The following is a 19,838-nucleotide window of genomic DNA, read 5'->3' on the forward strand; positions in this document are numbered from 1 at the left end:
CTTGGACACTGTACAGCCATTGACAGTACTCCTCGTAGGTGGTCACTATGCTAGATGTAGATGTATTGATGTAGGGAACCCATAACTAGGACACTGTACAGCCATTGACAGTACTACTCCTAGGTGGTCACTATGCTAGATGTAGATGTATTGATGTAGGGAACCCATAACTCGGACACTGTACAGCCATTGACAGTACTACTCGCAGGTGGTCCACGATGCTAGATGTAGATGTATTGATGTAGGGAACGCATAACTAGGACACTGTACAGCCATTGACAGTAGTACTCGCTGGTGGTCCACGATGCTAGATGTAGATGTATTGATGTAGGGAACGCATAACTAGGACACTGTACAGCCATTGACAGTAGTACTCGCTGGTGGTCCACGATGCTAGATGTAGATGTATTGATGTAGGGAACGCATAACTAGGACACTGTGCAGCCATTGACAGTACTACTCGCAGGTGGTCCACGATGCTAGATGTAGATGTATTGATGTAGGGAACCCATAACTCGGACACTGTACAGCCATTGACAGTACTACTCGTAGGTGGTCACTATGCTAGATGTAGATGTATTGATGTAGGGAACGCATAACTAGGACACTGTACAGCCATTGACAGTACTACTCGCAGGTGGTCACTATGCTAGATGTAGATGTATTGATGTAGGGAACGCATAACTAGGACACTGTGCAGCCATTGACAGTAGTACTCGCTGGTGGTCCACGATGCTAGATGTAGATGTATTGATGTAGGGAACCCATAACTCGGACACTGTACAGCCATTGACAGTACTACTCGCAGGTGGTCCACAATGCTAGATGTAGATGTATTGATGTAGGGAACGCATAACTAGGACACTGTACAGCCATTGACAGTACTACTCCTAGGTGGTCACTATGCTAGATGTAGATGTATTGATGTAGGGAACCCATAACTCGGACACTGTACAGCCATTGACAGTAGTACTCGCTGGTGGTCCACGATGCTAGATGTAGATGTATTGATGTAGGGAATGCATAACTAGGACACTGTACAGCCATTGACAGTAGTACTCGCTGGTGGTCCACGATGCTAGATGTAGATGTATTGATGTAGGGAACGCATAACTAGGACACTGTACAGCCATTGACAGTACTACTCGCAGGTGGTCCACAATGCTAGATGTAGATGTATTGATGTAGGGAACGCATAACTAGGACACTGTACAGCCATTGACAGTACTACTCGCAGGTGGTCCACGATGCTAGATGTAGATGTATTGATGTAGGGAACGCATAACTAGGACACTGTACAGCCATTGACAGTAGTACTCGCTGGTGGTCCACGATGCTAGATGTAGATGTATTGATGTAGGGAACGCATAACTAGGACACTGTACAGCCATTGACAGTAGTACTCGCTGGTGGTCCACGATGCTAGATGTAGATGTATTGATGTAGGGAACGCATAACTAGGACACTGTACAGCCATTGACAGTAGTACTCGCTGGTGGTCCACGATGCTAGATGTAGATGTATTGATGTAGGGAACGCATAACTAGGACACTGTACAGCCATTGACAGTACTACTCGCAGGTGGTCCACGATGCTAGATGTAGATGTATTGATGTAGGGAACGCATAACTAGGACACTGTACAGCCATTGACAGTAGTACTCGCTGGTGGTCCACGATGCTAGATGTAGATGTATTGATGTAGGGAACGCATAACTAGGACACTGTACAGCCATTGACAGTAGTACTCGCTGGTGGTCCACGATGCTAGATGTAGATGTATTGATGTAGGGAACGCATAACTAGGACACTGTGCAGCCATTGACAGTACTACTCGCAGGTGGTCCACAATGCTACAGCTAGAACACATTGACGTAGCATACCAAGCTTGGTAGGTGAGGGTTCTTCATCCTATGTGACCACTTGAATGTGTGGTAATTCCATAAGGGTTTTCGCTGTTCTCCCCAGGAGTGTTTTACTTCTTGCATGTTTAATGTTTGTTTATGGAGAGGTGTCACCAGTCCTTTCACTCTTCTCACCGCCTCTTCAGTGTGTTAACTACCTGCGTTGTGTCTGTCCTGTATGTGTGAGACAACCACACAATGTTTGTGCTGCCACCACCTGTCGTTAGTGTTGGGAAGGTTGTGCTGCTGCTGCCCATGTCGAATCCTTCTTGTGTTGTCAAACTGAGTATAAAACCTTCCACTACACAAAAGACAGATGGCCTGACTTACGTTTTGGCGGAGGGTGTTACTCCATCACAAACATGTAATATGTCAGATGGGTTATCCGTCACACTTGTGACGGAGCAACCCGTCCATCAAACTCTAAATGAGGCCCAAAATGACTTGCATTGCCAGTGGTTGTTTTAATGCATAATGAGAATGAAAGAGTGAACCCTTACAAAGCCCTTGAACAGTGTTTACTTTTGATTTTATATGTGAAACAGTTTTTAAAATGGACTAGCCAATTCAGTAACATTTTTAAAATATCGGATAAATGGTTCCATATCAAGCAGAACACTTTCAGCCAGGTCTGACATGTTATCCAATAATCCTTTGCATGCTGGGCCCATATTAACAATGTTCAAAGCAAAACTACAAACCCCACAATGCAACATGTTGGTGACTGAAAAGCAGGAAGAGCTGATGTTGTCAAATATCACAGTGCCACTCAGCAGACTTGGGCAATAAAAAATAAAATACGAAGTCATCCCTGACTTTGTCTTTTTCCTTGTAGGCAATCATGGAATAAACCACCCAGGGTTGAGAGGGCAGAGGCTGTCTTTCAAATGCATGAGCATCCCCTGCTAATGGGCTAACATTAACACTCCTTGGTAAAAGAAAAGACAGTCATCATCTTAACAATGGGAGTAGTGGCAGGTTAAGTTGTCCGAAGAGTGACTGAGAAAGAAAAAGGATTGCTTTGGCACTTCTTTTCTTAATTTCATCATCGGCCGAGAGGTTGGTGTGATTTAGAGGGACTCCATTCAACGCCTTTGTGATGCGCCCTGCCTTGAACAGGTGCAGCACATGCTGCAGGTGCTGCCCTGCGAGGGCCACCAGTGAAGGGAATGTAGAAGATTCCTTCACTCAAAAGACCCAGGTTGTTTCATGGCTTGGCTCTAGTTACAACGTAAAAGCCTGAAAACGTCCCCCTGTTATGAAACGGTACGTACCAGACTCAGAGATGTCATCCCAGTAGGGCGAGTCAAACTCATATTCCGCCTTGAGGATCTGGTTGAAGAGTTCGGAATCATTCTCATCGTAGAACGGCGGGTAACCGCAGAGCCTGCAAGGTGAGCGAGAGTTAAAGGGATGATGAGGGTATACACCATGTCAGATTGCGAAGACACAACCCCAAAGAATGACTGATATAAAAACACTGTTCCTGAAGGTTGACCATTGAGTGGCTAGATACCCACAGAATGTAAGAGATGACGCCCAGTGCCCAGACATCCACAGCTTTACCGTAGGCCTTCTGTTCCAGGAGCTCAGGAGCTGAAAAAGGAAGAGATGGACACCCGATGAAAGAGAGGGACATGGAGGGATCGGGAGCAGGATACAAGGCGGGAGGGAGAGACAAAGAGAGTTTATAAAATATTGTCTGCATAATCTTACAACACCATAAGGACCAAAGGACATCTTCTCAATTATTTAATATATTTTAATTGTCCGGCATGCCACTCATGCTGCATCAAGGTTGCTCCCAAATGCATTTACATAAAAGTGGATGACAGGTAACAAAACATAATTTGATTACTTAGCTCCTGTAATTTATTCCTCCTTATGTCTTATTATTTGCATATTTTTATCACCTGAATATACATCACTTCAGTGTCTATGGGTGGTGCATACCCGCTTCAGAAATATCTGCATAAACATATAAACAAAGCTCTAGATTCCTTAAATTGATACCACTGATGGCAAACTGGTCTCTGATCACTGGTGATCAGTATTTCATAAAGAGTGTCTAAAAATAGGTGCAGATGGAGGGATTTCTGTAGCTTGGGGCTTTGCACACAGAAGGTTCTATCACCCGCACAATGATGGTTCGTGGGAATGTCCTTTTTGGGTAGCTGCCCAATACACTCAAACTTCAGCTGTTCATTTGACCGGGTCAAGCAAGGCCTGCATGGAACAATCAATGGATTTCTTGATTGTTGTGCACCACCACACAGGCTGTCTAGGGCATGGCATTAGAGCTCTGAAACTTCCTCTTAAACATATGGTTATATTCCAAGGAGCCTTGGCTTCCAGCATATGAAATAGAGGATATGCCCTCTGGCCACATTTGGAAGAAATCTGTTGTAGTAGTCAAGCAGACCCAGATATGATGCATATTGTATTACATGTGTGGGTACATAGGTTAGGACCTTGTCCTGTCAATACGTGTGAAAACAATTTCGGCATGTGCTGAAAAGTTGTATATTTTGTTTAAAGTGTATTCGAAATCTGATGCACATATTGTAGTTTATCTTTGCATCTCCTCCAAAATGTTTCAGATTGTGGTCATGTCATCTAATAAATACTGGGCAGGAGGAAGACTAAATAATACCACACCCATAGTGCCCAGCCCAGCTGCAGTGGAATAGCCCTGTGTAAAAACTCATCAATAGTAGAAGTTGCGTATCAGAGTTCACCACCAGATGCATAGTTCAGGTCAGTCTTAGAGAATGTCTTTCAATTAATAAGGATGCAAACAATTATTCCATCCTTACCTGTTAGTCCTGATTGATATTTCGCCCATTGTGTATGTTCATTCCAAAATCTGCTCATACACTTTTTTATCCCACTATATTTTTTGCAAGTACTATAGGTGAGGCCATGTCAGTTAAGTCTATCTTTTGGATGGTCTTTAAATCACTATAATGTGGCTACAACTCTGCCATCATATGGGTAATTCAACTGAGTTTCATTATTTTGTCTTTCTGGAGTCTGGGTAAACACATTTGCCAAGTTTCTCTTGGGTTATGCCATCCAAAGCTTATGTTTTTGCCTTTGTCTGCACAGCAGTACGCCCACTCTGACACTTCTGCAAGCTCAGACTTCACATTATTATGTAAGAGTGGTGAGCTCCCTATTGTACCATTTTCAATTTTACCATGTTGCTCATTCCTTGTAATTATACTTTAATCCATGCACATCTTAGGGTCTGATGAAATAGCCACTGTGGGTGATTAAACAGATCATATTCACTGAAATTATAATTTTCAGACTACTCTTTTTAAGTTATTCCAGTCTTCTGAAAGATACTGTCAACTCTTTGTTCACGTCTACAATAACTACTTAAATCCTAGTTGGGGAACTTCACATGACACCACATTGCTTTCTAAAAGAAAAACAAAATTAGTAGAGCAGCAGTCTGGCATGTGATTTTGTTAGCACATCCTCGTTGTCTGCAAAAGTTATGGATGAGCTATTTCCATCCCTTGTGGCCCCTCTCTGAGCACCCAATCCATGGCTAGCACTCTTCAGCTGACAGCTGGGTGTGCAAATGGTCCACATTTGAAACTTGTTCTTGCAGATTTATATCCTGTGCTAACTGGGACCTTGTTTCCCCCGTTTGATGAAGTAAAACACTGTGGTTGTAATTTTAATTTGAATCTGGATTGTTTTTCCCGTGACATGTTTAGGGACGGCCTGCAGTGCCAAGAACACTGCCTTGAGCTCAAGTATGTTTATGTGTTTGACTGCCTCTTCCTGGCTCCACAGCTCCCTGATGTTTTGCTTCCTCATGTCAGCCCTCCAGCTTGTGTGGGATGTATCTGTTGTGATGGTCGCTGTGGGTCTTGGATGTTTAAAAGACATGCTCAATTTCTTTTGTGCCCCTCCACTGTATCTCCCTCAGAACCACCTCTGTGATAACCATTAGACCTTCCCAATTCCTGGAATTTTGTGACCATTGACACTGTAAGCACTCCTGCAGTGTTCTCAAGTGTAATCTGTTTTTTTTTTAAATATGTATTTTCTCATTATACATTTTACAAGATAAACAGCCTAACATAAAACAAATAGAAAGCAGTGTTGTGCATCCTCCATGCTCCTTTATCCAGAATGCACTAGTTTTCAGTACCAGTTCTTGATCCCATTTTTTCCTACACCCCTGTGCCATACATTGAATATGCAGCATTTCTTGCCTTATTGTCCATGGGTTTACCGAAGTTCCCTGGCTCACCACTCTTAATCTTTCCATCCCTGATCCCTGCCATAGCGGTAGAAGCCTACAATCCATCATCTGAGCTCTGTGATTGTGCATCCAGTCATACACCTTGCTTCCCACTCCCTCAAACACCTCCAGAATTTAGGCTCTGCTGGCCAGGTCATCAGTCACTCTATCTTCCCCGACAGTCTGGTAGGCTTTTCTTCACCGAACATCCACTCAGTCATGTCCTTAACCGAAAGAGACATTGCAGGGCTTCTGGTCCCCTACCATTCCATGGCTGTCCATCTGTTTGCTAATAGCAGTGCTGATGAAAGATCTTGAACTGCATTATTTGATTAGATTTTGGTATTAATCCTAGCAAGCATGACCGCCATGACGAGTCAAACTCCAGGCCAATGGCTGTCTGCAGTTGTGGCACACCACCTCCTGCCAATAGGCTAAGATTCCGTGGCACACCCATGCAAGATGCAAGAAAGTGGCTCTCCCAACCCACATCGCGGATAGTTGGCCGGTTCAGGTGGATAAATTCTACTCAGCTTAATAGGGGTAAGGTACGTACGATGAATGTCATTGAAATGGATCATTTTTAACGTTGTAGTTCCGGGGAACTCATTCTCATTTATCAGCATGCAAGCCCCCTTCTAGTCACCATCTGTGATGTTTTCAGCTAGTTTCTCCCCACGCCACTCTGTTCATGTGTAAACTTTCATGTTGTATTAGAGGTATGCATGATGCCATCACATCTGTTATTTTCACCTATATACTCACTGTCAGAGACCGTCCCTTCTGGTAAAGAAGCATTTGCATTGTCAGTGCAGGTTTTTTTTGCAGCTTGGGAAGCCTTTTGTCTCGTTTGAGTTCAGTCTTGCCACCAAGACTGCAATTTCCATTTGTAGCATCATCGATGGCTGGTTTAGGGAGAACCCCATTCTGTAGACTGTCTATATGACAATATTTGTGCTCTCTTGGCACAGTTTAAATGATCTCCCCTCTAATAAACGGTTATCTAGGGAGGGGGTAGGCATGTATCTGTATCACCTGTCTTCTCAAATGCGTGCCATCACAGTGAGGCACTTTGTGCAAAACCCCCAGTGCAAACTTTATCCCAAAAGGAAGAACCCTGAACTGGAAATGTACATTGTCCACAAAGGACCTCAGGAGCAGGTTATTTTTATTCTTCATCAGCACATGTAGGGAGTCTTAGAGCATCCTTGAGGTCTACAGTTGCCATAATCTCTCTTCCGCAGGCACGACATGACCTCTTATAGAGTGACCAACATGAACTTTTGAATTTGTATACATTTGTTTAAGACATGAAGTTCAAGAATGGACCTAAGAGGGTTTTCCGGCTTTGGTACTAGGAATTAAACTGAGTACACCACATGGATTTTCCTGTCCTTTTAGTACCCCTTTATTTGTAGGGGTGGGCGGAACTGGTGGAGTTTCACACCATGGAATTCCGTAGAGTTACAGAAAAACTCCACAAGATTTCACGGAATTCCACCAACAGGCAGAAAATATGCAGCTTTCGCTGCAATTTAGTGCCGCTGTGCTGAAAATCAGCACCAGCTGTACCATGTGCAGGAAGGCCCAGCCATTTGAGTTGATTTTGCTGCTACTCGAGTAGAAAATCTGACCGTGACCGCTTGTGAAGTCAGTGATCACTCACATTAGAAAATCATGCAAGGTGATGCCAAATCTCGCCAGCTGACATATTTTGGAGCCTCTTGAGAGACAAATTCTGCTACACATTCATTGATGGAATTTGCCCAGAACTACGTGTTAAAGAGTAAGGCGGAGTGGCCAAAATTCCACAGATTGGAATATTTCACCCCCCCTATTTATTTGCATGTTTGTTTAGGAGGTCTTTGACCTCGTGTAGTAGTCGAAGTGTCTTGTCTTTGTTGCAAGACCTTGTCTTTCGTCTTATGCTTCCTGTGGTTTTTAATAGTTCTAAACACTATCCATGCTGCATTATGTTTAGAGCCCCTTTGTCGGAGGTGATTATTCACATTCTTTGAGGAACCCTTCGATTCTGCACCCTACTGTTGTTGAGTGTAGTGAGGGACCTGGTAATAAGTCACTCGTTTGAATGCTGTGCTCCTCATGGAGGGCGCCTCATCATCTTGCCTGAAAAGGGCTGCCTAGCTGCACTTGGGTATTGCCACTGAGGTGGTGTGCTATCTGATCGTGTTTGAGGCACAAAGCTGGCCTGACGGGTGACTGGCTGTGATCCTCCCCTTGCTGAAGGGCTTCTCCTTTGCACAGATTCTCCTAAGGTCCACTGCACCGGAGAGCTTCCGTACCTTTGGCAGTGTCGGTGTACTTCTTCACTTTCTGCAGTGATCGTCCACTGATGGACCTAACAGGCAGCAGCGTGTTTGCTGCAGCAGTGGACATATTAAGGTCTGTCGATTGTACCTCCAGCTTGAACCCAGAGACTCGTAACCATGCATGTCTTCTTCAGCTGTTGCTCTCGCACAAGGTCATCAAATGTCTTTTTACATGCTTTTACCAAAGTGTGATAAACATGGGTAATTGTTTCCCTCTAGAAATATAATTTTCATGCATTACTTCCTTCAATCTTTCTTAACTGCAAGACGATGATCCAGACTTCTGATAGTTTACCTTGGAAAGGTCTGATGAGCTTATGGTAAGGGACTTAGGTCTCATGGTTTGGGGGGTTAGATAAGGTATTACATGGAGGTCCTAAAGTTGTTTGGGTGCAGGGTTCTGAATTTACGGTGTTTAGGGTTACAGGTGGGAGACGTTTAACCGGGTGGGGTCTAGGTTATGGACTAAAGGGGAGCTTAGTTTTAGGATCCTGTCCCAGTAAACACGTGGTTCTGCCCCCGAATTAGAGCCGGGGAGACCGCTGACTGGTCATCGCTGGAGGAGTACACTCAGGTCCCAATCACTGGTCCCTTACGAACACCACAGCAGTACTCCTGCATCCTGGAATGAGTAATAAAGCAGGGGGACAATTACCACAACAGTCAAGAATGCTGGACCTGATTCTTCGGGTAAACGCCTCCTACAGCCCAATCCCACGAATTTCACCAGTTTCAGAAGCTGACATTTCTAGTGTATCACCAAGAACAAGCTATCTCTGACACTGCTGTAAGACGCCATTGATGGTCAAATTGGGATTCACACAGGACCAGTGATGGGGGTTTTATTGTCAATTCATTCATAGTTTGTGGTGATGAGTTTCAGTAACACTCTAGCCATACATGTCCCACATTCAGTGACCGTTCTCCTGGCTTTACCAAGACGCCTCTGGTCCCACCATGGCGTGCACCCGAAGACGCAGCGCCAGGATAACTCACCCACATAGCCTGGTGTCCCACAGGCTGTGGCCATCACCCCGCCGTCTTCAAACTTGGAGAGGCCGAAGTCACTGATCATGATCTTGGAGTCCTCGAACGGGGTGGCGTACAGGAGGTTCTCAGGCTGTGGGGGTGACAAGAAGGGACATACTTACAATTATAGATATTTATAGAGCACACCTTATGTTTGTATACAGCACTTACAAACGTCCTGCTTTGTAACTCTGTAAATAACTGTTTCTATCACTCAACTGAGCATCCTTACTGATGCTGGAAGGCTGAAGGGCAAAGTCAGCCATGTCACTATGGGAACTTGGGACCTGCACGTCGTACACACATTCCTGCAACACCTAGCTAAGCTATTTTAGTGACTGATGCTGCAATAAACCTGATTTTGATGGGCTACTGTACACAGGAAATAAAGAAAACAACTGTTAAAGGAATAAAACAGTGGGGCAGAAAGGGAAGGAATGAAAGATGTTTTAGGTTCAGAATTCTTTGGGAGACAGCATTTATGTCAACAGGGAGGAATGGAGGCATTCAGAGGTAGAATAAACTTCCACTGCATGCAAAATCCCTTGGCCAGTGGTCCATACCCCACAGGAATATCAGTTCACAGTAGCATTGTTGTAGGGATTACATATATCCTCCATTTCAGTTTTGGTTTTTAATTTAGCAGCTTCTTTTAAATGGTGGTTTGCACATGGTTTTCCCTGGACATGAGACTGTGCCATACACGCATGTATTCCTGGTAGGCACTGTCACCCTGTAGTCTGTACAATTAGTTTGATGGTCACACATTTAAAACACAATGCCCTTCTTATATTTTTATTCTCGTAGGAAACTCTTTCCCTCCAGTTTAACTAAAGATGCTGTTCTGCACCTCTGGCACAGTGCGATAAGGAGAATGTTTTATTTAAAATGCAGCCATGCTGAACTGAGTGAGAGGCATTTCAAGCTGATTTCATCATGGAACATCATGAGCTGTGACTGAGATGCAGCCCTGCAGACCCCGACCTTCATCCTGAGAAGGAAGATAGCCATGCAAGAGAAATGTTCAGGCTGCACAACTAGGCGGGTGCATCCGCTAAAGCACTAAGGCCTGCTTCCTGACACCTAGTGCTAAGGTATTAGGCTAGATCGTTCCACCAGGTCTGGCAGAAAGGTACTCCCACTATGCTCTCTCTAGTGTTTATGTGCTGGCGACAGGTGGGAGTAACATCATGAACAATTACCATGGTTGACTTGTTTTGTGTCGTTTACCATTCTAGTAATACCTTCACAGTGATGTGTCTCATCTGCTTAATAATCGCAGCTCATGTTTTATTTACAAGGGCAAGATCTTTTCAATAAATATTTGAATCTGCATTTTCCTACCTTTTCTTGTGACACTTTGGGCAGGCAAAAGTGACAACAAAAGGGTGAGATCTGTTTCCTTGAATTCCTTGGGAATCGGAGTGGTCATGTTTGAGGTTACTGGCAATATCTATCACCTTGAAAGGATAAGGGTTTTAGCTGCGGTACTGTGAGCTGGCCAAAATAAACTAACATTTACTGATGATACAGGTAGACCAGGGGCCCCTAGGGTTTGGTGGATGGGTTACTCTGTCACAAACGTGACGGATATCCCATTCGCCGCATTGCAATTCCATTATATCCTGTGCAAATAGTTATACAGCGGACAGAATATCAGTCATGTTTGTGACTGAGTATCCTGTCCGCCAAACTCTAAACCAGGACCTACACCTCTACATTATGAAGTTTTGTTCCTCTAATACACAGTCCTACTTAATTTGTAGGAACCGTATAACAGCATCAGCCTCACTCTAGTGCAGAGCGACCTACACAGGGTGAGGCTGGCTTCACTGCTCGCGTCTACCACTCACGGCATGACAGACCTGGGCAGAAAAAACAAACAATGGGCCAGACATGCAGGGAAAAAACAACCTTTGTGTCAGGGCCATTGTTATTTTGCTTTTCATAAACAAACTTCTGCTTTGCAGGATTGTTCCTCAAAAGCAAAATGAAATGTGGATCATGCATAAAAAACAGACACAGCACGCACTCAGCTTTTCAGCTGTGCCTACAGTGCGTCAACATATAAGCTGTGGGCATAGTGATCCCTGCCAAATATGTGAGGATCTTTAAATGTGGTAGACAGTCCTTTGTCATCTTGGTAGGCTGCCAGGATTTAAATCACCCTGAAAGTGTCAATATGTCAAGAGATTGCTGCCAAATTCAAAAATAAATGCTAGTTCTCCGAGCCCTTTAGATAGGCGTCATGTTACCTGACTGTTTACGAAACTGTATTGACTCTTCTCTGATAATTAACAAGAAGAATGACTGCAGAAACTTGGAAAACTGTCAGAGAACTTCACAGTGACTGTGCTTGGACTACGAGCCTATCAGCATTTGAACAGTATTTGAGAACACTACGGATACCAGAATGCTTGGGGAAGCCAGCAGCTCTGTCAGATCAAAGACCAAGGGCTTCATTGACACCAGTGAAACTGTCCTAATTAGAAGAGCCCTTCCAATGGCGTTCATGCTGTTTTTTTACTGCCCTGAAACATCATGCATGGCTTGGCTGTCCCAGGCAGGAAAAACACAGAGAACTCCCAGCTAGGGATACCGCATAGCGAGCCTTTTACAACTTGGCTTATACTTTTAAGTCAAAGTTCATTAAAAAAAACACTTGGAAAATTTGCAAAAGTCTGCAGTTTCCACTATGAAATATAAACTTAAATAAGTGATTAAATGAAAACATTGCTTCAAAAGTATTTCCAAATTATAGATTATTAAAGAAAATTGAGGCAGAATGCGCGTGTTACGAAGGAACTGTCCAGTGTATATATGTATCTGCATACATGAATGTCAGTACATATTTAGGTGTGTGAGTCCGTCTCCATACATGTAGATGTTACTTTCAGTTATTTCTTTAAAAGGTCAATTCATTTCAACCTTTGTCCCATCCCTCCTCTCTCTCATTCACCCGAAACCTTTCTGATTACTATGAACCCCCAAACATCCTTTCAAACCCCCCCCTCCTTTTTAGCCCTTTCACCCAACTAATCCCAATAACAACTCAAACTTCCCTTTTGTAATCCACTTCCATTGCTCGAGCCTTACTCAAACACTACTAAAAGCACGAGAACCCGAGGGCACAAACGTAGGAAACTTACCAGGACTAATCCACATGGGGAAAAAGGAGGCACATGTTACTAATCTGCTAACTACCTAACTCTAATCTTGGGTTCCGGAGTAGCGTGCTACTCGCCACAGTGCTTCAACGCCTCATCAGGGGTAGTAAGCGTTCTCTAAATACAATTTCTAGACACAGTTTTTTACAAAACTTCATGCACCAGCACCAAGCCCTAAATACTTTCAACCCATGGACAAATGGTCAGTATTGTTATTAAAAAAAAAAAAAAACTGTTAGGGATAGCGATAAATTGTTTTAAAAAATAAACCCCCTGCTCTGCTTTCATGAGGGGTCGGTGGGAGGGAGTGCATTGGGTTCGGGCGGCATTGAGCAGTTTCGATGAAAGCACTTCCGCCATGTTGGCTAAACCACATTGGATAAAATAGAAATCTCCCATGCGGCATACAGCGGGGGAAGTGGTTCTGACGCCCCAGGCGTCGGCTCCAGACAAGGCCTTGCAGGACTATACGTCACATTCAGCGGTCAAAGTGCATTTAAAAAAGTATGGGATCTGTGATGCTTCATGAATTGGGGGCGAGGACAGTGAGCGTGGGGCCGGGGTCAAACGTGAGGTGACAAAATGAAATATTCTGTATGTTTTTTTGGTCTTTCCCCTTCATGTACCTACATATAAAATAATTTGCAGCTGAAATAAAAAATAATGAAAAGGTTAAGTTAATGCGCTATAGTGCAGTATGAAACCTTTATTAGGTAATGCACTACAGAGGTCTGTGTGGAACCAGAGAGACACAGAATTAAATCTTGGTTGGTGCAGAGGAGATTAGTGACTAGTGTATTTTTAGTGCTAAGACGTTACAGCTGTGACAAAAAGCACTGTGAATATGTGTCATTATTTTAAATCTGCATTGCGCACAGTATAAGAGAGAATGCAAAAATGTGCAAAAACGTTAAAGACAAAATTTATTAATTTTGTTAATGACCAGACTGTGCGTAATGCCATTTTATTATATAACTCCCTTAAAAGCACACACTTTACAGCTCAGCTGGTAACTACCTTGCACTACTAGTTAAAAAGAATAAGGGCCTGATTATGAGTTTGGTGGATGGGAACACCCATGTGACAACCTCCCGAGGGGGTGGTTGCCACCGTGCTGTCTACCTCCCCTCTGTCCCCATTGAGACTTTCCTGCTGGGCTGACTGGCGGAAGCTGAGGTTTCAACCGGTCAGCTCAGCGGGAACGTGGCAGCAGTATTGTCGCCGGCTCGTAATCGATCCAGCAGCAATGCTGCTGCCTGCAGTGGGCACCAGTACCCTCGTAATGCGCACTGTCTGTATAGCAGAAAGTGTGCATTATGAGGGTGCTGGGCAGGGGGGCCCCTGCACCGCCCATTCCACGGGCATGGGCAGTGTCCCCTGCACGTGCACCATGAAATGGCTAGCAGAGAACCAGGTTGTAATCAGCAGAACGGCGCTTAGTTTAGCACCGCCATGACTGATTCCAACCTGCACCGCCGTCAGCCTGTCAGATCTCTGATCCCAGCGGATATGGCAGTAGGTTAGAGGGCCGCCCGCCAACCTCGTAATGTGGCGGTCAGACTGCCGCAACTGCTGCGGTCTGACAGCCACCATGATTGTGGTTGTCTGAGGACTGCAACACGCCTAATTAAGCCCTAAATCTTTATAATCACAAAGCTTCAAAAGATTCCATCAATTAAAGCCAGTACTGGCTCCCAAGCATCATTTACATTTTCAGATTAACCAGCTGCACACATTTGCATTTCTTCCAGACAAGCATGCACCCCAGCAGGAAGGCTTGTTTATCTATCTGCCTGCCTTTGGTTTCACAGCACAGGAGACTCCCTGATTGACACGTGAGTTGAATCATTTACATTATTGGAACTAAGCATCCTGGGATGGTTCTCATTTCACAAAAAGTAGGGAAAATGGTTTTTCATAAATTAAAAAAGTATGGGCACGTTTTAATCCTCCGATCCCACCCACTTCAATGTCTGGTCATATTCTGAAATTATGTTTCATGTTGAAAGATCAGTTTCAGTTTCCCCTCTAGTCCATGAATTTCACTTTGTTGTGCCATTGCTGCCCACAGAACTAATTCAGGTAGGAGACTCCCGAATTTTAAAGCCATTCTAGGGCACATATTTCTGGGCTTTGTGGTGCCGGGCAGCGCAGCAAGCCCAGTTGCAGTGCTGCCCTGTGCCTCAGGGAAAGGGCAGGAATGCACCATATTTATCCAATGAGACACGTTCTTGCCCTTTTCCCATTCACTGGTGCACAATGGGCTGCCTCGCCCGCCAACACAGGCACCCATGCACCATGGTGCAAGGTGCCTGTGATCCACGCAGGATTGTGTTTGCGCAGGAATTGGCACCTTCCTGCACAAAAAAACAGGTGAAATAAAGAGATTTCTCCTCATTAAGCCTCACCTGGAGAGGTGTAGGGTTTTTGGGAAAATTCCCAGGTTTACCAGGGTTGGTAAATCTGAGAGTGCATCAAAAACCATGGGAGTTGCAGTGGAACAGTCACACAACGCCCATGGAACGCCTCCCTGACGCAGAATAAGGCAGCGCAGTGATTTGTGCTGTGTTGCGTTACTCCATATTTTTGAAGCCATTCAAAGGTACGCAAAGTGGCTTTACGTGGCTGCAAAATTATGACTTAGGAGTTAGTGCCAAGCATGTAGCACGCTGCGTGGTGCAAAGATGGTGCAAACCCCTCATAAATGCGCCCCTAGATTTATTTTAGCTGACTCCCTCTAAAATTGCCTTTGCTTCAATGTATGTGAGAAGGGAAATGGGGCCCCCAAATTTCTTTTTTTTTTTCAACTCTCTCTTTCTAGTGTCGAATTGTTGACATGCGTGTTCTCCACGTCTTCTCCCACAACCTCTCCCCATTGCATTAACTCTCCCCACAGTCTCGCGGGAATCCAGGAGCGTGTGAAACGCTCGGCAGTGAGCTGCACACTTCCTGGACCCTGAGAATCACTCGAAGGAGACTTCCCACGCAAGAACAGAATGTAAGGATCGCCGCTAGAGGGCAGTGTTGGCCCATGGCATCCCACCTTAGGAGCAGTCTCTCTCTCTCTCTCTCTCTCTCTCTCTCTCTCTCTCTCTCTCTCTCTCTCTCTCTCTCTCTCTCACACACACACACACACACACAGCCACCATAGTCGATTAAAGCAGAAAAAACACATTTTGTGTTTCAGTCATTTACACTTTTGGGGAGTAGGTTGTGGGCATGAAAGTCAATTCACCGGAATGCTGGGGGTAGCGGAAGTGACATCACCTGCCCTTTGACCTCGACTTCTTTCACTCACACAAATTAACTTACACATACACATAAATTCAAACATACATTCTCACATGAACACACTCTCACCTGCAAGCTCGCACACCACATACATTTAAAAGCATTTTTTATTTACCTCAGATACAGTGGAAGGGCATATTCCAGCTAACTGTACCCCATGTTATCACACTAATAGTGAATAATATGTTGTCATTCACTGTTACGGTAATAAGAAATATAAGAAAACAAAGAGTGGAGGCTCGAACTGACTCCCTAAGGAGCAGCTGCCCCTCTGTGCATGGCACTGATTTTGCCACCTTTGGGGCCGGGGTCGCAAAGGCAGTACCAGGGGTCGCAACGGGCAAGCAGGGGTCGCAGCCGAGACCCCTGGCGACCTCTAAATGACCTCCATGATTGTAGGGTGAGTGGATGAAGTGACCAAGTCCCTGCCACTCCTTTGGTCATGCCATCAACAGAGGAAACATTATAGTTAGTTTGGTATAAATCATGGGGTGGGAAGGCAATGTCCAATATTTGTTGCTGAAGAGTTATCTTGGGGTAATAGTCTTGGGGAGTCTGGACTCGCAAAGTACCCCATCCATTCTTCTGCGTGCCGGCCTCACCGGCAGGGCAGGTTGAGACAGAACATGTGCCCAGACAACTAGTTAAAAGTGTCTGCCTTCAGTGCATCAGAGAGGGAAGAGTCTCCCACGTTTGCCGAAGAGTGCAGTTGGGAACTTGTAAAGAGAGCTGTATATGTGTTTTGTAAAGTATGGAAGACTGCATGGATTTGTGCTTGCTGCAGCCAATGTTTGTTTTAATATTAGGGAACGCATCAGTAAAACTGGCCCAACGGGCCACAAACAGCCAGAAACACCGGGCCACACACCGATCTGTTGGACCAGTCTTGTCCTATAGACAGGGCCACCGGCACTATGCGGCAGGGGAGCACTAAATTATGCAGCAAGAAAAGGAAAATTATGCGGCGTAATGCAGCAGATTTTTTTATAGCATTACTTCATTATTTTGTCAGTTTTACGCATGGGAATATTGTCTGGTCAAATATCTCACTTCAGTACCAGTTTAAAGACCAAAACAGAAATATGCAACTAACAAGCTGCTATGCTCGACCTAAAAAATGACTAGTTAACTTTTGCAAATGGCCTTCCACCGCACATGAACACACTGTTGTATTGCATTATATTCTTTTGTGTTGCTTTGAAGCATTTACATAGCGCCTACTACCCCTAAGTGGAGAGCTGAAGCGATTGCCTACATGGGTAGCACCCTGCGGCATGCAGAGTCTGTGCTTGGAAGGATGTTGTCTTTGTTTTGATCCTATGTGGGAAGTATTTCCGGCCATGCATGACAGCCACCAAAGTGTGGCTATCGTGTTATGCAACGCAGCGCATGGCAGCGCGGTGGATGATGGCGTGCGAGAGACAGGTGCACGGTTTATGGTTTTCAGTACGCTGGGAGCTTTGAACAGCGCTGAAGGTCCCTTTTAGATACTTATTGAGCTATATTCTGCTTAGTTGTTGAGAGCACCAGGTTGTGAAATCTGAGATTTTTTGTAGAGTTGTGGTCCTGAGCTGGCATGGTTGGAGGGAGAGAGAAGTGGATGTCACCTGTGGGTACGCCCCTAAACACTGGGGGTCATGTGCCCTCTTCATGCATGAGGGTCTTTGCAGTTCTTCAGTCTGTTGTTTTGGCACGTTCCCCCTCCCATAAAAAGATGGCAAGCACCTTGAATCTTCATGGTGTCTTATTTTAGAGAATGACAGCAGGTGGCAGCTCAGTACCTCTGCCCCTCCACCACAATTTACCACCAGCATGAGACAAGTGGACAAGCAGGGTTAGAGCCCAATATCTACATCCGCTGCTAACCACGTGGCATGCGTGGGAAATGTTGAACTAATAGTCAATGCCAGTGTGAATTGTGCACACGTACCAAGAGTCAGTCACACTGGTTGGGCACTACCCAGGGTGCCCCCGCTTCTCTGCACTTCTGTGCTTCATATCTTAACAGATAATGGGGTGCAGGCAGTAACACTGGGAGCTGGCAACAACTGGGGCATTCACCTTCCTCACTGGGTCGGGATGATCTTCACCCTCCACTGAAGACTGACTGTGGCATGGGTCACTGTGCCAGGATCCCTGCTCATGCCCACATACTACAATGAGTTACTGTGGTAAGTTTGTGAGACTCCCAAAACTCCAGGGACCACACAACCCCCTTTCTGCAAGGGACATCCTCCCCTCCTGCGGGCTCCTCACATGCGTGGTGCGTGCACCTTGGAAATGACGTGCCGTCACGTCACAGCGCCATTTTTTTTTTTGTCTTTTTCCATCAGCCTTCCTGCATAGCATTGGGGATGCTTTACAGCATGGCTGAAAACTATTGACAAATTCAATAGGTCCCAAAGGCAAGACCTATTGACATTGCCCATGCTGGTTTATTGGGTCTTTGGTCATATGAAAGTCAAACTGTGGATTTTTCAGGTTTCTTTACATTCCATAGGTTTTTTCAACATCATGTCAAAATCCAAAGTGATGGTCATCACCAGTTGGTACAAAGTGATGCCCACACCGTTTCACTACGAAGAGTTTAAAGGCCGAAGGGAAGCAACAACGTACATGCCATACCTTGAGCAAGACTGTAGGAGGCTGGACTGGCTTGTAGTGAGTACCAAGGGGTACTTGCACCTTGCACCAGGCCCAGTTATCCCTTATTAGTGTATAGGGTGTCTAGCAGCTTAGGCTGATAGATAATGGTAGCTTAGCAGAGCAGCTTAGGCTGAACTAGGAGACGTGTGAAGCTACTACAGTACCACTTAGTGTCATATGCACAATATCATAAGAAAACACAATACACAGTTATACTAAAAATAAAGGTACTTTATTTTTATGACAATATGCCAAAGTATCTTAGAGTGTACCCTCAGTGAGAGGATAGGAAATATACACAAGATATATATACACAATAGCAAAAATATGCAGTATAGTCTTAGAAAACAGGGCAAACAATGTATAGTTACAATAGGATGCAATGGGGAAACATAGGGATAGGGGCAACACAAACCATATACTCCAAAAGTGGAATGCGAACCACGAATGGACCCCAAACCTATGTGACCTTGTAGAGGGTCGCTTGGACTATTAGAAAATAGTGAGAGTTAGCAAAATAACCCTCCCCAAGACCCTGAAAAGTGAGTGCAAAGTGCACTAAAGTTCCCCTAAGGACAAAATAGTCGTGTTAGAGGAATAATGCAGGAAAGACACAAACCAGCAATGAAACAACTGTGGATTTCCAATCTAGGGTACCTGTGGAACAAGGGGACCAAGTCCAAAAGTCACAAGCAAGTCGGAGATGGGCAGATGCCCAGGAAATGCCAGCTGCGGGTGCAAAGAAGCTTCGACTGGACAGAAGAAGCTGAGGTTTCTGCAGGAACGAAAAGGGCTAGAGACTTCCCCTTTGGTGGACGGATCCCTCTCGCCTTGGAGAGTCGTGCAGAAGTGTTTTCCCGCCGGAAGAACGCCAACAAGCCTTGCTAGGCGCAAATCGTGCGTTTAGCGTTTTTGGACGCTGCTGGGGCCCAGGAGGGACCAGGAGGTCGCAAATTGGACCTGAAGAGAGAGGGGACGTCGAGCAAGACAAATAATCCTCACTGAAGCAGGTAGCACCCACAGAAGTGCCAGAAACAGGCACTATGAGGATGCGTGAAATGGTGCTCGCCGAAGTTGCACAAAGGAGTCCCACGTCGCCGGAGACCAACTTAGAAAGTCGTGCAATACAGGTTAGAGTGCCGTGGACCCAGGCTTGGCTGTGCACAAAGGATTTCCGCAGGAAGTGCACAGGGGCCGGAGTAGCTGCA

At 45.1% G+C, this 19,838-nt stretch overlaps 1 protein-coding gene across 3 annotated transcripts in view; it reads right to left on the reverse strand.

Moving 5' to 3' along the window:
* The window catches only part of PNCK (pregnancy up-regulated nonubiquitous CaM kinase), a 223,459-nt gene that overhangs the window by 27,152 nt on the left and 176,469 nt on the right, over window positions 1-19,838 (reverse strand). For all 3 annotated transcript variants that reach the window (XM_069209409.1, XM_069209411.1, XM_069209410.1), the window contains 3 exons: window positions 9,494-9,617; window positions 3,424-3,499; window positions 3,178-3,290 (listed from right to left, as the gene is read on the reverse strand). In XM_069209409.1, coding sequence (XP_069065510.1) covers window positions 3,178-3,290; window positions 3,424-3,499; window positions 9,494-9,617 — 313 coding nt within the window. The remainder of the gene's footprint in view (window positions 1-3,177; window positions 3,291-3,423; window positions 3,500-9,493; window positions 9,618-19,838) is intronic.

The sequence above is a fragment of the Pleurodeles waltl genome, chromosome 10 (assembly GCF_031143425.1).
Source record: "Pleurodeles waltl isolate 20211129_DDA chromosome 10, aPleWal1.hap1.20221129, whole genome shotgun sequence".
Classification (NCBI taxonomy): domain Eukaryota; kingdom Metazoa; phylum Chordata; class Amphibia; order Caudata; family Salamandridae; genus Pleurodeles; species Pleurodeles waltl.